The sequence below is a fragment of the Argentina silus genome (assembly GCF_951799395.1).
Source record: "Argentina silus genome assembly, chromosome: 15".
Lineage (NCBI taxonomy): Eukaryota > Metazoa > Chordata > Actinopteri > Argentiniformes > Argentinidae > Argentina > Argentina silus.
The window spans coordinates 5579468-5598149 of record NC_139669.1 but is presented as its reverse complement, the minus strand read 5'-3'; the positions used below and the strand labels follow the sequence as shown (position 1 = coordinate 5598149).

Sequence of the window (18682 nt, the reverse complement as noted above, 5' to 3'; positions counted from 1 at the left end):
TTGCACACGGTCCAATTTTAGTTTCTTGGCAAGAAAAAAAGGCATCATGTGATTTTCAGCAACTTTGTGTGGGGTAGAGTGATTTTAGAACATACAATGGAGAAACACAAAAAAATGCACTTCTCAAACTAAAAGTTTACCAATGTAAATAAGAAAGGGGATGCCTCTAGGACTAATTGTTGTTCTGTACGGCATGTCTGTGATACCACAGCACAAAGACAGATATGCCCCTTGCCTTCACTATTTACTGTAAGCATTCCAATTAATTGAGCTAGCGGTAGGCCAGGCAGGGCACTCAAACGTCAAACGCTGCAGCTGTCCATCAAGTGACAGGACAGCTAGTTCACACAGATGCAAAAACACCGTCACATGTACAAGGGACAGAGGCTTAAAAGCAGCCAAGTTCACGCTCCTCCGTAGCATTGAACAGTTGTGACATGGTTGCACTGGTTATGAGAGTACATTTTTTGTAGTTGTCCCACCCACCACCCCCAGCCTCCACCCACCACCCCCCAGCCTCCACCCACCACCCCCCAGCCTCTACCCACTCAGTCGCTCTGTATGTAGCCTGCCTACGGGGGGTTTGATAAGTCATGGGCTCTGTGCCATATTGTATACTTGGATGCTGTGGTCGTTTTACAAAGCTAAGCCGTCTAATATACGCCAAGCTTAAATGTATCACCCTTGCAATAAATGTTTAAACTGACGTGAGTGTCTTGACTGAACTGTACCAGCTGTTATTCTACAATATGTTCATCAACATTCATTACCAGTGAAGATCTATTTGTTAATCAGATTTTCGAGTCAAGAACTGCCATATTTATAGAATTATACTATAAGGTAAAATCTGCTCTATTTTAGTACAGTAAAACAGACAAATTAACATAACTAGATTAGGGGAAGGTTCAACCAGTCTTCAGCAGAACAGTTAATAAGCCCCAAACACAACAGACATGTATTTCAAACAACTACTTTGGAATCAACCCCCCCCCCCCCCCCAATTAAAAAATTAACACTTTATTGGGCAAGTCAGCCCGTACAGTTGCCATAAAATTCCCATCATTGACATGACAGCTTTGTGGGGGAAAAAATTAATTGGGTTTCACTGCCCTAAAATGTCTCTTGTCTGCAAAAGAAGTGAGATAAACTTGGAGAAAGAGAGAGAGAGAGAGAGAGGAGAAGGAGGAAACAGGTGGGAGAGATAAAGAAAATTCCCAACATCCTGCCTACACAGCGCGGAGCTCCCTTGTTATCAGACTGCATGTCTTCACCCCCAATTTACGGTGAGGTGTTGTTAGTGGCTAAGCTCCGCTGTCCAGCCTCGTCTCGCCTGCTGTCAGAGGATCATCAGTCCCTATAAAACAGAATGAGGATCCCTGTACGCTTCCCTGTCTGTCTGTCTGTCTGTCCGCCTGCTCAGAGCTCAGACAGACAGCCTCTTCTCTTCTCCCACCCCTTCCCCTGGGTCAGAAGCATTCACTACAGATCGCAACTTTAGCTATACCTAACTTTCCCTCACTCTCTTAGCATTGTCTCTCTCTCTCTCTCTCTTTCTCTCTCGCTCTCTCTCCTTCTCTCTCCCTCTCTCTCTCTCTCTCCTTCTCTCTCTCTCTCTCTCACACTCTCTCTCTCTCTCTCTCTCATTCTCTCCCTCTCTCTCTCTCTCTCTCTCTCTTTCCCTCTCTCTTTCCCTCTCTCCCTCTCTCTCCTTCTCTCCCTCTCTCTCTTTCCCTCTCTCTCTCTTTCCCTCTCTCTCTCTCCTTCTCTCCCTCTCTCTCTCTCTCTCTCTCTCTCTCTCCCTCTCTCTCTCCTCCTTTTTTCTGCTCTTCCTACGTAACTGATATTTGTCCAGTGTCTTTGTGCTTGGAAATAAAATTAAGACCATAATAACTTGATTATTGTTCCATGTACAGTAGCATAAGAGTACAGTCCATACAGTATGACATTTCTTCTGAATTCTGAAAATTCTATTTCATTACAATAACAATTGCTTCCCTTTGTGCGAGGTTGAAGGCTCTTTTCATTAATGTTCTGTAGAGTACTTTCCATGGGAACCATTCAAGTTTCTGAGTAGCCTGAGAATGCCAGCAATCCCCATGGCCTCAAAAAGAAATAATGATTGACATTATGTTTGCAGGACTAAAGCCAAGCTGTGTAAGTGCCTTGCATGTTCAAGTCATGTAGCACAATGCCAGAGCCGCATGTTCAGCTGTGGCAGAGCAACCTGAAGTAACACTCCCACTGGCCAGAAGACTGCCTTTCTAAAGCTCAATGTGACCTCAATCAAACACTTGAACCCATTTGCATTCAGATGTTGTTCTTCTGTAGTCTCATGTTACAGTGCTCTTGTGTTTTACCCCTTTCACTACTTCCAGTTTCTCCCAATTTTCTTTAATTTCTTCCACAGTCACCATACACTGGTTGCCATTTTAATATATTTAACACATATAGCAATGCAATTACTGTGACCAGGATTTCTATTGGTTTAATTTGACTGTTATAATTCTGCATTCATTGGTTAGGAGTCACTCTAATAGTAGAGAACTTTGGTGACTCCTAATAGATCCATTAAATTCGTGCTTCGACAAGATTGCGTGATTAAATGCAAACCGTACAAATATATTGTGCCAGAGGAGCAGTGTGAGTCATATTCTTATCGTTAGGATTCGATAAGCAGATTATTATTCTGTGAGGATGGCCATGGTTGTCAGTCATTAAGCTGCAGGGACATTGGTACATAGCACTTGTTATGTTCAACTGCCCTCTCTCCCAGTTTATTTTATTCATATGGTTTTCATTATGTAGCAACGGTAATGTTGAATGTGCTGCCATCACACTGAAACACGACCAGGCAACTTTGATCTGTAGTTTTGTGGGGAGAACACCCGCGAGGAGGAGGTGCTTTTTGAGTAATAAAAGATGTGCTTCTTCCTGGCTGATTTGTATTCGCATGGCTAAGTTGGAGCGGCCGGAGTCTCTGCTTTCGCTTCTGATGTCAGGAGGAGAACTGGAGGGAAGTCCACAAGAAGAGGGAATAATCAGAATGCTGCTCGGACTGAAATGAGTTTCCTCTGCTGCTGTCGGCTGTCGCCCTAAACACGCGCGGACGTTCAGATATGCTTTCATTTTGAGCTTTGGAGGGGAAATCGTATCAGATTGGCAGCTTTGTCTTTCATTTCTAGACAGGTTCACGCTTATCTACATAAGCCCCAGCTCTGTTTCTCTTTCAGGTCCACAGCAGACTGGTCTCCTACTTAAATCATGTGCCTATACACGATAGTACGCTTTTCACAATTGCATGTCCTGGTTGACACATACTGGCTGGTGAATACAGAAAGTGCATATAAGGAGACTGGTGGGATGGTGGAGGCCGTAACAACCTGCCTTGCAACCCACCGATCTCTGTGTTGAATAGCGCTATGGACAACAATATTTGCTAATTATTGTTGCTAATACTAATGTTTGCTAATGCCTTCCCCTGACAACTTACCCTAACCTTAAGCACTTGACGTTACTGCTGCCTAATACTGTCTAACTTCAACGCAATGTGAAGTTAATAAAGATTAAGTCATGCCAATTCACTTACCCTCACATAGCGTATCTTAAGTCGTTGATGTAACGTCTACAAATGACTTATATGCGTCAACCAAGACACGCAATTGGGAACGCGTACTATCGTGTGTAGACACACGATTTAATTAGGACACTGTGTTGCCCACAGCCTCTGAATCGGAGTCTCTGTCACTTTTGCAACACGCAATATTTGTGTTAAAAGCGTTTGTCTTTTTGGTAATGCCACTGTCACACGTTTTTTTTAAGTGAAAAGGAAAAGCATAGGAAAAGCTCACTTTTTTTTTAAGACAAGTCTGCCCTCAATTCAGGGCGTAGCTTGTGTTTAAAGGTCCTCCCACGTCTATGTGAATGTCCATGGTGTGCAAAGTCTTTGTTTGATGTTCGATGTTTGATATCAAAGCTTAACGTGTGGAAGATGTTCTGTAGGCGAGGAGTTGGGTGGGATAATGGCATACGTTGTTACCTCCTATCAGTGGGCGGCAAAGGGGGAAGTCACTTCTCTTTTAGCGAATCCTCATCCTCCGTTATTGCTGGCAAATCTCAGAAAGATGTTACGTACACCGTCTGACGATATTTCCCATGTTTTCAAGGTCAAAAACGGTTTCACGGTCAGTGTTTTCGCGGTCAGCGTTTTCACGGTCATCTTGATGGTTTACATGTTATAACAATCTTTGAAAGAAAAAAAATAAATAAAAAATGTTATAACAATTGTTATAATATCGTCTATACAGTGTATCTAATATTAGCACACTACTGTAGCATTGTGCGTTATTTTGGTCCTGTTGGCTTGTGTCAATGTTTGAACAGGGGCTTGACACTGGCATTGTGTAGCAGCAATTAGAGTTGAGCAGGTGCTGCTTTGTTTCTGCCTTGTTATGTATTGTATCTGTGTGTTGTGTTTTAATTCTCTGTCTGATGCAGAGGTGCCTCCGCTCTTTGTCACGCTAATTAGCCAGGAGAAGTCATCTCCCACAATGCTCTGCCCAGGTCTGCACTAAATAGAGGGGGAGAAAGGGAGGGGGAGGAGGGGGAGAAAGGGAGGGGGAGGAGGGGGAGAAAGGGAAAGGGGAGGAGGGGGAGAAAGGGAGGGGGAGGAGGGGGAGAAAGGGAAAGGGGAGGAGGGGCAGAAAGGGATAGAGGAGGAGGAGGGGGAGGTGTTGAGGCAGGTGAGTCGGTTGACAAGTGTCGCAGTGGGCCCACATTCGCTGTGTTCGGTGTCAAAAGCCTTTAGAAAAGACTGAATTACATTACAGATCTTCTGCGGACCTCAGCAGTTATGCCCTCCCTCTGCCAGTTAGTCTCTGTGAAACGGTTTTGGCGGTATTCTCTGGGAACAGCTAGTGTTCATACTGTGCGTTGTGCTGGTACATAGGCTACTGTAAGACTTGACGAGGAGTGAAACAGTATTTTGCGATTTATCTTATTTTAAGAGAAATGTGATATTGATTTGATTATGTATAACTGAATTGTATATATTATACAATATGTAATAATGTATAATTTGCATTGTTTATGACATTATCTGAGCTCCCCTTTTTAAGTCTGTAAGGCAGAACTAAGTTCACATTGTTCCATTGTTGTGAAATATGCACTATGAAACCTCTCATTTTAGCTGTGGGCGCATCCGGTAATTAGATAAAGGATTAACATGGTAATCTAAATTGTCCCTAACATTCTCTTTCTCTCTCTCTCTCTCTCTCTCTCTCTCTCTCTCTCTCTCTCTCTCTCTCTCTACGCTCTTACTGAGTTCTGTAATCAACGTCTTGTTTTTGGTTAACCTTGTTTCCGGCTAAGCATATGGGGATGACAAATCCATGAGTGTGTATGTGCCAGGGATTGCAAGAAATGGGACTCTCCGCTTCCTGACAGCCCAAGATGTCTTCATCCCTCTGAGGATTGCATGTAGTTTAGTCAAAATGTGTTTACGTATCTGTCGCTCTTAGATAACCTCCTACGGTGAACTGCCAGACAGGTAAATCTGCTGAAGATGCTGAGTTGTGTACATCTGGAGCTTTGCTACAGCACAACATTGTTAAGATGAAACGACATTGATTTATGTGCATCTATACTGTCTGCTCAGAACATATGGGATTGAAGTAATGACAAACAAGGTTCATTAAGGCGATATCTGCTCAGTAAAAATCCTGCCAAGCATATGGGTCTGATTCTCCAGATGAATTAACTGGCCAGTTATTTTCAAGGACATGAGGAGGAGGGACCTACGTGATCCCCTTGGCTGAGTATTCTGACCTTGTTATACAGACAGACACTTACGTTACCACTGGTCTCAAGTCCTGATCAGTCTTAATGGAAGCACAGCTACACACCAAGTCAAATATCCTCTTCTCTGCCAGTAGAGTAACAATCACAGTATATTCCCATTGAGTAGCTTGAAGGAACGGAAATAATTCATTGATATAAATGTTCATAGGGGAGTCATTTAACTTTTAATGTAACTTTATTACTGTCATCCTCTGGGTCTGATGTATTTTTCTATTGAAATTAAGCTCTTGATCTCCAGAAGTAAAAAGATTCAGCATATGAGACAGTAATCAAAGGTTTTGAACATAGCAAGATGTTCACATGCTTAATTCACCATACCAGGAAAAAAAACTTTTGGACGATGAGGGCATATGTGTAATAATCTGAATATGTACAGTACCAGTCAAAAGTTTGGACACACCTTGCCAAGAGTCTGTCGTCAAAGCAAAAGGTGGCTACTCTGAAGAATCTAAAATATAAAACATATTCTGGTTTGTTTAACACGTTTTTGTTTACTACATAATTCCATATGTGTTCCTTCATAGTTTTGATGTCTTCAATATTAATCTACAATGTAGAAAATAATAAAAAATAAAGAAAAACCATTGAATGAGAAGGTGTGTCCAAACTTTTGACTGCTCCTGTATTTTGAATTACCCACAATATGGAATCAAAAGCTTATCCAGTGGAAACATGACTTGGGGCTAGCTAATTGTGACACAACCATCCATGCTAAACATTTCTTGATTCCACTGAGAGCCTCAAGTAAGCATCCACCATGAGGGACATGAAACAGACATATCCAGGAAGACATTTTGAAATGAACAGAGAAATTTTGCTCTATTCTCCCATAGGTCGGCACTCTGACTATAATTAAAACATTTCTATCAATCCAGAAAAGCCTGCCTCACTTTTGTTGATCCTGTCAACCACCCAAGCTCCCTGTCAGCCATTTAATATCCACACAATTTTAGCAACACTCCAAGAATCCCAAAATGGCAGTCACTTTTGAGTGGCTACACAAAACCTTTCTCAGCTGCTTTTAAAAGCTCAGAAAAAGCGATGAGTCCTGGAGTTGTGTGGCTGTTGGTTCCAGAGGTAGGTTGTGTCTGACATCCCTCTCTGTCTCCCTCTTCTTAGCCCTCCTGCTGAGGTGAAGCATCAGTGAGAGGATGAAAAGAGCAGGTGATGAAAACAGGAAAGGAAATTAAAATATATTCACGCATCTGCTCCACAGCGCTAGGTTCCTCATTAGCAGATCTCACATTTCAAATGTATTTTATTTTTTTGGGGGGGATTCAGAATTTTCTTGTGCGTACAGTGAGAGAGTCTTGTTAGAGGGACGAAGCGTGGCGGCGATCACAGCAGGGTCTGGAAAAGGCTAGATCTCAGAGGGGAACAATACCCATAATCATGAACTCCTCTCTGGTTCTGTTTGTTCTGTGGCCAGTATGGATCTATGTTATAAAACACGAATGCCAATGATCGCAACAATATACACCATTTTGCCGACGCTTTTATCCAAAGTGACGCACATTGCAGTGAGTGCATTGTCTTCCCAGTGGGTTCCCTTCAACCTGAGCATTGTTAGCGCCATTCTCTACCGACTGAACCACAGAGGACCACAATGATGAAACATGCTGATCACGTTAGTGCGAAATGTGGACTACAAATACCAATCTCAGCTGGTAAACCTAAGAATGATGAGTGAGTATGATCTCATGAGTCGCTCTGATAAGGCAACACTAATCACTTAGCACCGAGGGCTGCATATCATTACAGCGCTCGGCTGAATTAGCATACACACATGGAAGGACAGTGCTGCATCAGAGTCCGTGCTTAGCAGCTTATTTCATATTCATATAAGCGGGAGAGAGTAATAATCTCACACATGGTATGTGTGTTTTCAGGACGACTCACATATTGTCTGCGGTCTTCCCAATCCCCTCCTCTGATTCTGTCCTGTGTTTCCCGGTTCCCTGATCCTGCTTTGCATTACCTTCTGCATCTCATTTCCTCTTGAAGGTGTTGCATGGGTGTTGTTGCTGTAGCAGAGTTTTGTCGGTTGCTTAACGCTCTTGCTGAGTACGTCATCAAATAGTGTGTGTGTGTGTGTGGGGGAGGGGGGGGGGTGTCTGATGTGTGTGTGTGTGTGTGTGTGTGTGTCTGATGTATGTATGTGTGTGTGCAAGTGCATGCATGGATGGATGGGCGTGTGTTTCTGTGTTTGTGTGAGTACATGTTCAAGGGGGTGCTTTGTTGAGGGATTGTTGTCTCATTGGAAGATTTATTCTGAATCCCAGACATGTGGAGGAGTCAATATTTTTCATCTGGTGGCAAACTTACATCAGTCAACCTTGGTGGCAGATTATATGTTATGGTGTGCAGGTGTGCTTTTTCTTGAGTATTTCATTTCTGTTGATGTATTTCCCTGAATTTCAGCGTTGCAATGTGTGGCTTATCCAGTGGTTATTACAGAGTGTAGAATAACACTCTCCTTGCACAAAACGTAATGTTCATACAGTACACAGTGTAAAAGACCAATACCAGTACTCCTGCTTGGAGATAGAAAACCAAACAAAAAAGTAATTGCAGAGAAATTCCCTCAAGAAATACATATATCAAGAGACCAAATGGTTGTGATGGATATGGTTTTGGTGATGTTGTCAAGGCAGTGGAACATGAAATGGTTTAATATTCCGGGTAGTAAATTTAATTAAATTAATTTCGGAAGACATTGTAAAGCGCTGATGGTGTCATAAAACACATGTTATAGCTGTCGTTCATCATTGTGATGTAAATTATGCCCGGTGATTGCTCAATGATGCTTTCATTCGGGGACATGACACTGATAAAAGAATTTAATTGGCTCCAAAATGGCATGCGATGTGATGGGGCCGTCGCGGGGAAGCATAGGGTGATTGTTTCTCTCCGCTTTTTCCAAACTCTGAAACTATGGTGCACAATGCACCCTACCAACCGGGGTACCAACAGTAGGCACTCTTAACATGCTTAACAACTACTTCAGCGTCTGAACCTGGTGTAGCATCTGAACCTGGTGTAGCATCTGAACCTGGTGTAGCCGCCCTCTGTGCCTGAGTTCGGGGTTGTGTGGCTGTTGAGACAGATGAGGAAGGAATAGGGTCTGTGTCGTCCTCGGACCTCACGGCTCAGCACACTAACAGCTGCTGCACTGCTCTGTGTGTGTGTGTGTGTGTGTGTGTGTCTGTGTGTGTGTTGAGAGATTGAAGAGATGGGGTCAACCTGGTCTCCATTGGAGGGAAGCAGCTGCAAGCCAACATCAGGTCACCCGATAAGGCTATTTTTGAGAACAGAGGCAAAAAGTGAAAAATAAAAAATGAAATGAATAAAGATCTATGTTTTTCAGATCCTTGATCAAGAACAACTTGAGTATTTGATAAATTATGGAAACTAAATTGATGCTGCAGTATGTAGTCTACTATAACGAAGCATCTACTACATTTAGTTATCTACACTGTATGTTATTCATGATATAAGCCAGAAAGATAGACTGTATGTTTGTAGTACCAAACGGCAAGACAATGTGCTGAGGTGCCACTAACGATTAATCATGGTCCTAGCCAATCACGTGCTAGGGTTTCTAATGCAATTCCCATAATGCTACTCTATGTCTATTTGATTTGTGCAGTGACCCACGAGGAGTCTGTTAAGTGGTTGATATTCAACTGTGTGTGTGTGTGTGTGTGTGTGTGTGTGTGTGTGTGTGTGTGTGTGTGTGTGTGTGTGTGTGTGTGCATGTTTTTATGTGCTCAGTGTTTGTTTGGAGTACACTGTGTCATGACAATAATATAAGCCAATTTACCACCCATCAACCCTCTATTATGGCTTTGATATAACACAGACTGACTGGAATACCCTCTAATAATTTTTTTTTTTTATTACCATGTTTAACCTCATTAACCTAAATCTGGGTGTTAAAACTGACATGAGCAGAACTACCTGCAACAAAACCAACATCGTAAGGAACACAATCAATACAGTTAATTCTGAATGTCAAAGACCTTTCTAAATCAGAACCTACAGTAGCAGGAAAAGAACGTCATAGTTCATCTTGAGTGTCAGTGTCAGAGGTGCCTTTCATTGTCATTCTGTCTTCCTGTGAGCCACATATCTCTGAGTCTCTGAGATAATTAACCTGACAGGTGTGAGGTGAGTTCTAGAGTCCTGTCGTCTTCAGTCTGCGGGGAGTACAGAAGGTCAGCTCGGCCGACTAATGGCTGCCGTCACTATGCTGGAAGCTGGCCTATTAGGAAGAACAGCTATCATTAGGACTGGCACACAGAAAAGGGCCATGACCCTGGAATGGACCATCGCTATTTATTAGCAAAGTGTTGCCTCTCCGTTAGTGCAAATATACACACTATTCGTGATGAACTGTGCTTTTCCTATTTCTCTTCCCTCTCATTCTCTCCCTCCCTCCCTCCCTCCCTCGCTGTAGATAATGACAAACAGTTGCTGTTATTAGGAGCAGGGAGTCTCTGTGTTAATGTCATATTCTATGCCTCGCCATATTGTAATCAGGACATTTAGGGGTAGAATGGGAAACGGTGTCTGCGAGTGATGCATGCCCTTCATTGGACACAGAACATTTAGTTTTCATTAAGACTTAAACACGTACATGATACATTAGTGGGGTTCAGCGGTGTCACTGTATCTCACCCTGATGAGATACAGTGGTCCTCTGTGGCTCAGTTGGTAGAGCATGGTGCTAACAACGCTTAGGTTGTGGGTTTGATTCCCGCTGGGACCATATATACTGAAATGTATGCACTCACTGCAATGTAAGTCCCTTTGGATAAAAGTGTCAGCTAAATGGCATATATAAGTAGCAACTCAGCATACGCAGGCTGTGAAGACGCCCAAAGACGCAGGGGGGACTTGCTATCTGGTCTACCTAGTACCATTGATTAGACGTGCAGACACAAAAGAGATATCGGCACGAAATCACCCGTCACATAGAAGCAATAAAGACTTTTCCACCGCACACCACTGTTCAGCCTATTGATCCCTGGGTATGGCACATACACATCACAAGAGCAAATCCAGGCACTCTCCCTGGTATTAGAAAAATACATGAATCTCACTGCAGACACCATTTCATCCCTGGCAAAGGAATTAGATGAGACCAGAGCTGTGGCCTTGCAGAATAGAATGGCATTGGATATGGTTAGCGTCACAGGGAGAGGTTTGCCAGGTGGTCAGTACTGAATGTTGTACTGATATTTCGGATGCAACTGAGAAGATGACTGATCTGGTACAAGAAACACATGAAGGTGTTGAAGAACTCCACAACACACATGGCATAGATTCTTTCTCAACTCTGAATTCATTTTTTGGAACGTGGAGAACTTCTATTGTTAAAATGTTGATTGGTGTGTTTGCCATAATTGCCTTCTTAATGATCTGTTGTATGATGGTTTCAATATTGCTTAAAATATGTGCATCGAGGTTGACAGCTCAGGTTATGATCCAACAGAGAGAGGACACGTCTGACTTCCCCAACTTGTTCCCTCTCCCTGACTATGAAATGTCTAATGAAACTGAAATGTAATGAAATGTAATGAAATGGTAATTGTTTTGCTTAAATTATAAAGCTTGGCTTGTGAAGTTAACATTAAGGGATAAAAATGTTAAAAGGGGGGATTGTGACAGAAATATTATTGATAGGAATGTTTTAAATAGAAACTGCTGCATTGCTTAAAAGAATATACTAGGCCTTGCCCTTATGGTAAGGCTGACACCTTTGCTGGGCCAAACAGGGTTTGAAGGTTGGAAATAGACTGTGGGAGAAAACAGTACTTGTGCCACCTGTTATTGACACAATATGTTCCAACCGCCAACATCCTTATCTTTGTCCTTGGTTGGGACACAATACGCTTCATCCCTCCATATAAGGAAGCAAAGTTGCTGAGCTGCTTTACAGATTTCACTGAACTCTGTCTAGTGTGTCCCTCTGTTTGCAAGTATAATAAATACTTATATTGTGGCTTGACAAGACCTTTGGCTCTTGAATCTCACCTTTTGCAAGTAATACAGTGGACAATTTCCACGACAGACGACGGGAAGAGATGAGAGGAGACAGACATTATTATGATGACATGAATTTGAGGCCAAACCAGCAGATAATGTCTCTGTGCAAGGATGGTGTCTATAGCGCTGGCTAATGTTATCCCTGACCTAGGCGCCAGTAAGCTGTGAGGATGAACGAGGGATGAGAGAGGTAGAGAGAGAAAGGTCAATGTGAGCGTGTCTGTTTCATTATGAGTGATGTGGACTCTCCTCCTATGGCTCGGGAAGTGATGGAGAATGCTGTTAATGTCCAGCCTGTCAACCATATTGGATTCTGGCTAGTAAATTAATATTATGCCCCTTTAAAATGGCTTTTATTTCAGATTTAGTGGTCTCCCATGAGAGTCACTTTTGAAAGGTTTTATTTTGGCTTATCCTATCCAACACGCACCTTCTGTACTCTCTGCCAAAGTGGCTATCATTGCCCTCTTACTGTCAGTGCTCTCATGCTATTATGTCTAACGGTGGTTATGTACTGTATTATAAAGAAGCATAAACAAAAAGGTTATTTTTGGGTCAATGTTTTTTACATAAATCTAAATGTCTTTGCTTGTATTGTCCATGTACGTTTCTCGTTGTTCTATGAAGGACAGCTCCCACTTATACAATGAAGGAGAGAGAGAGAGAGCGAGAATTAGAGAGAGAGAGAGAGATGCACAGTGCCTTTGGAAAGTATTCAGACCCCTTCACTTTTTCCACATTTTGTTGTGTTTATAGACTCAATTTAAAATGGATTAAATTAAAATAATTTGCCATCAATCCACACACAATACAGAATGACAAAGCGAAAACGCGTTTTTTGAAATTTCTGTAAATGTATTAAAATTGAAATACAGATATACCTCATGTACATAAGTATTCAGACCCTTTGCTATGACACTCAAATCACACAAAATTAGCTAAAATGCAAAAATATCATCAACAAATCACTCAGTAAGTTGAATTGAGTCCATCTTAATGCACGGATAATAGTTAATGTAATTTTGGAATTAATTTCTTCATTTTTATAGGGTCTTTGATATGCATAGGAATCGATTACACACTGTGCAGATTAGGATGTCACTACCAACTCAGCCAATTTCATAATTTTCTCTTGATCCTGACAAACTCCCCAGTCCCTGCCAGTTACAAACATACCCATAACTTGATGCAGCTACCACTATTCTTCACACGAGAGATGGTGCGGAAACTGCATTGCATTGTGCTGGATTTGCACCAAACTTAATGCTTTGTAGTAAAGTTTTTTTGCTGTATCACTTGAATTCATCGTTGCAAACACAATTATGGATATGAGAGAGATTCTTTTCCATTAAGGGATTCTTTTTGGCCACTTGGTTATAGACCAATTTTGTAGAGTGACTGAGATGATGTCCCATCGACTGTGCTTTTTCCTCTCCATCATTCAACTTTGTAGATTGAGAAGTCTCCCATTGCATTTTAGCTAATTTTAAGAGTGTCATAGCAAAGGGTCTGAATACTTATGAACATGAGGTATTTCAGTATTTCAATTGTAATAAATGTACCTGTTTGGGCTTTGTCTGGGGTGTTGTGTGTGGATTGATGGCAAATTATTTTTATTTTAATCCATTTTAAATTAAGTCTATAACACAATAAAATGTGGAAAAAGTGAAGGGCTCTGAATACTTTACGAAGGCACTGTATATATCTTGAGTTGTCTCTAAGGTTCTTAGGTTATGTATGGTTTGAGTTAGGGGCCTTGCAGCCTCCACCCCTGTGACTCCAGCTGTCAAGACACCTCCAGCCTCTTGTCAGGCCCCCTCCTCCCCTCCTCCCCTCCTCCCTGCCCGGCTCGCTGCCACGGGAAGTTAAAGCCCCGGACGAAGAGAAGAGCCATATAACACAGGGTGAAGTGGCGTGGTGGTCATTGAGTGAAGGGGGATTTATGGGCGGCAGTCCGTCAGCTGTGATGTTAAAGAGGTGTGATTAAGGGCAGGACTGTAGAGATGGGCTTTACTCTCTCCAGCCCCGGGCCTCATTGTCCCACAAGGCCAGAGTGCTCTTACTGTCACCGTCTCCCTCTTTCGACGCCCAAACAGCTAACCAGACTACTGCAGGAGGCCAGGGGAAAGAATGTGTAGTGTATGTGCGTGTGTAAGAATGTTGTTTTGTGTGTGTTTTCAGGGCCTTTGAATCGAACAAAGTCACATTCACACAATGCTGCCTCGATTTATTGTGGATGAGCCAAATACCATTGTTGTAAAGTCGCTATCAGAACATTCTATTGTCCCATTTTTCCACGTCTTTTTTACCTTCTTTTCAACACAACAAAAACAATGTTTACCTCTCGCTGTTCTCTGTCCTCCACACTAAAACCCTCTCTGCTTCCTGCCTCTCCTAGGTTCCGAGCATACTGCCACGGCAACACTTCCTGCCGCCTTCTCTGACCTGTTACCTCACTTCCTGGTGGAACCAGAGGATGAGTACATCGTGAAGAACAAGCCTGTGACTCTGACCTGCCGCTCCACCCCCGCTACGCAGATCTACTTCAAATGCAACGGTGAATGGGTCCACCAGGATGACCACCTGATCGATCGCACTGTCGACCCTGCCACAGGTACTGTCTGGTTGGCTGGCTAGCCGGCTGGCTATCCATTATCCATCTATCTATCTGTATATTGATATTCTGGATCTGGAGCTTGTGCACTAACCTGAGCTGCATTCCAATAGCCAAACCAGCAAGCCACCATGTAATGAAGCGACGTATTGGTCATGCATCCCGGTATGCTAGTGTGGACTAGCATGCCAGACATTGCTGAGGCTTTATCAGTCTCCATCTCCTCAAATATATCATGTTAATTATGTCTGTGTGTAGTAGCTCCGTTGAGCACTCTGTGAGTGATTATGTTGGTCTGACAAGTCCTCGGCTGATCCTCATGTCTATATGGATTGTCAGAGTAAAAATAACCATATTGTTTTATTTATCTTTATTAGAAGTTCGGGATGCCTGATATGACAATTCTGGGCTGATGCTGGTTACCTATTATTCATAACACAATCGGCCGATAGAGATACAGATTATTTGTTACTTATGTACCTATTTGTACATCGGCATAAAGTAGAATATATATTTAGCTTTTGATGATGCTTCTCAATGAACACAAATTCAATCATACAACTATAAAGTGGTGCACAACTTTTATTATGTATTTCTATAAAAAAAATAAAAAAAATAAAAAGATCAAAACAATGATGTAGCATATATACAGCATATGTACAGTACACTTTTAAGGACCCAGGGAATTATGGGACGCACACAGTAAAGGATATATATATATTTTTTAAATGTAACTGATGCATGCATGTCAGTCATGTGCCGTGATTCAGAACTGATGCGTAACTTCAAACCTCCAATTCACAACCTAACAGCTGATTGTTAACAACAGACGTGGAAATTACAGGCTTTGTGAGGACCAGGAACACACACATACACGCATGCGCGCACACACACACACACAGACAAACACACACACACACTACACAGGGGAATTGTCTGAGGTGGGAAACATGGGAAAGCATTTGAGCAGGGATGCATAAACTCACCCGCTGTGCCTCTTTGTATTTATACCGGTTAATGTCTACCTGTTCCTTAAAATAGATGGTCCATGGAACTATTTTATAACTTTTAGCAAGTCAGCAAGACTCTTCAGTGTTTATAGTTTTGTTCTACGTTACACTGTACATTGCGTAGGCTACATTTGTAACAGCAGGACTGTGTGTTAACCGCCCTGACAAAGAAAGCTGAAGACACCAGCAGCAAGACACCTGCAAAGGTGATGACAATTGCAATTGTAAATATGAATGGGATTAGCCAATAAAGAGTCCACTGCGAGGAACACGATGCGCTCCATAAACCGGTGTGTTTATGACGACATAACATTACCAATGTAACAATGGTCTGCCAACATTTAACAACCGTAGGCCATTTGCCATGTGGCGATCCCCTATTATAGAGCCCATTTATTTGGCCATGAAGCTCAACTCTGCTGCTGGAAGCCTTGCTTGCCTTGGTTGTACAGCACCAAGGGCTCCATCTATAGAATCGCTTAGTGGCGTAGCACAAGGTTTCGCAAGGTTCCTGGTTCGATTCGGACCCTCGACCTATCTTGCATGTCATCCCTCCTCTCTCTCCCATCCTTCCTCTCAATCTCTACTGTCTCTATCCCAATAAAGCAGAAATGCCCTAAAAACATATTTAAAAAAAAATAAAAAATAAAGAATCTCTGTGAAGTTCCAAGGCCTTTCCACAGTGCTCTGCATTTCTATGGCCCCAGTACTGGTGATGAATGTGTCATATTGGGGCCGTGGAGAGATGAAGGACAGGTGGCTGTCCAGTGGTTTACCTTTTCCAAGGCACTCACATCGATCTCTCCAACACTGCTGTTTAATGTCAGAGCTGCCCTGAGGACTTTACTGATGGCTCGGCCTAATCCTTCTTCCAGAGAGAAACATGTGAGAGACACATCCCAACTCCTCCGTCTGTGTGTCTGTGTGTGTGTGTGGTGTGTGTGTGTGGTGTGTGTGTGTGTGTGTGTGTTTGTGTGTGTGAGTGCATTCATGTGTGTTTCCTGTGTGTGTGTGTGTATGTGTGTGTCCTCTCACCCTGCTCGTCACAGTCACAGTGGACTCTAAACTCTTAACTGTTTCCAAGGCAACCAGGCCCTCTATCACACCAAGAGCTGCCAGCTATCAACATCCCCCTTTTAGGGGGGGAAATCGGCAGTTTGGGGACATGCCCAAGTTGACGAAAATTGATTCACAATTTATACACTGTGAAATGGTGAAAAATCGCCTCCCAAAATAACCCTCTTTACACTGGGGCACTTTCCTCTCGAGCAGTGAAGTGCAGAGGTCACTCTCGCCTTCTCCTGTGTGCTCAGACTCTGTACTCAGACATGAGAGGATCAGAGTGTTTGCTTTCTAAATGAGTAAAGTGAATGTCGGATATAAATGCCAAGGCGTACCATGTGATGAGCCAATCAGAGTCAAGAGGGTTTTGGAATATCTTTTCGGTTCCATTGGCTGGTCTTTTTTCAAAATGACTGGATCCTCATCAAGGACGTTGGCTCCTTTGTTGTGCAAATTAACTCTGAGTGCTGAATAGCATTAATGTTCTTAATTCTAATAATAAAACAATGGCAATGGGAATACAGAAACAGCCAAGTAGGACAAAAAAAACTTGATTATTGCTACTGTCATGTTGGCAAATAAGCAGTGCTTTCTTTGTGGTTAAGATATATTTCTCTTAATTTGCGCATTTGCTCTTCTTTTCAGAGCGGTGTCCTTCCAGAGTCACAAGGAAAGAGTGGCAGTCTAGTGCCTCAAAATGTGAATACACATCATTTCAGCCAGACCGGCCCTGATGAAGTGGTTAAGATATGATGGTAGATGGAAATAGAATATTCATTTGAAAGCTTCGGCAAAATCGCCCACCACATAATATTCTGTAATATCTACTGTGCTGTAGACATCCTTCAGTTAGTCTGTCCTACTGTAGCTGTCTGTATTCATATTTTCAGTATCCATAATACTAGTGGTCTGACCTGTTGTGAAGTTGTGTGATGTAGGACTCAGGAGCAGAGTGGAGACCAGACAAGGGAATGCAGTTGAAAGGCAAACGCCACTTTACTGAAATCCACAGGATACAAAGGAAACACTAGTTTTAAAAAAAGACTAAGACTGCTGGGTGCTGAGGCACTCCGGGGCCGGCAGTGTGGCGTTGCTGGACGGAGTGGGCAAGTGCCCGGAGTGCCTCCGCCATTGGGGAGATCTGCTCTTGCTGCCACTCCAGCAGTACTGCTCGGTGGGACACAACGCTCCAGAGATGGTGGATCTCCGCTGGGTTCTTAGTTGGGGTCTTAGCTTGCTGTGAGGTTGTGTAGTGTAGGACCCAGGAGCAGAGAGGAGACCAGACGAGGGAAATAGGCCACTTTACTTTGAATCCACAGAATACAGACGACACACTAGAGAAATAACCAAAAACAGGAACACTCAAGACTGAGGAGACAAAAGCTATTAACAAGGGAAGGCTCGAGAGGCCACAGCATAATGTAGGAGATATCAAGCTAAGACAAGGAACAAACAGAAAGAGACACTTCTTAAAGGGAAGGGTCCTTGATTAGTCATTAGCAACACCTGAGAGTCCATAGTCCCTGGGGGGGGCGATCTCTGCCGCCCCCTGGTGGCCAGACAGAACCGTGACACCTGTGGCCTGATGAACAGGTGTGGTTGCTTAGACTGTTTTCTACCAAAGACACCTGGGCAGCTTGGCTCTTCTCTCCCCAAGTATGTGCTCTGTAGCGTATACACTCTCCCTGAGTCTGTACTCTGTAGTGTATACTCTCTCCCTGAGTGTGTACTGTACTCTGTTGGCCTATTGTTCCCAAGTTATTGACACTTATTTTTGTATGCCTGGTTTGACCCCGCTCTTTCTCTCTCCCTTGCCTCTGAAGCTCCTTTGACTGTAAAGAGAGAGAGAAAAAAAAATCCCAATTTGTCCTTCCTCTCTCAGTATCAATGTCGAATATCGATCCATCTCAGGGAGTCTATCGTTTCTCATTACCTGTCCTCAGTAACTTATCTCAATTGTGTTTCTGCAGAAGCTGGTTCAAAGGCACTCCTCCCTCACTTGTCCATAGATCCTCCTCGACAGCAATGTAGCCCTCCGTCCCTTTGTCATAGAACAGAAATGAAGATGTCTGTTGGAGCCTAATAAAGA

The 18682-nt window shown here is 42.9% G+C and overlaps 1 protein-coding gene across 1 annotated transcript in view; it reads left to right on the top strand.

Annotated features, from left to right (window-relative positions):
• Nucleotides 1–18682, top strand: part of unc5a (unc-5 netrin receptor A) — a gene marked incomplete at both ends in the record, with an annotated part of 114111 nt that overhangs the window by 41908 nt on the left and 53521 nt on the right. The window contains one exon of the mRNA XM_083686693.1: nt 14306–14521. Within this exon, the coding sequence (XP_083542819.1) occupies nt 14306–14521 (216 nt within the window). The remainder of the gene's footprint in view (nt 1–14305; nt 14522–18682) is intronic.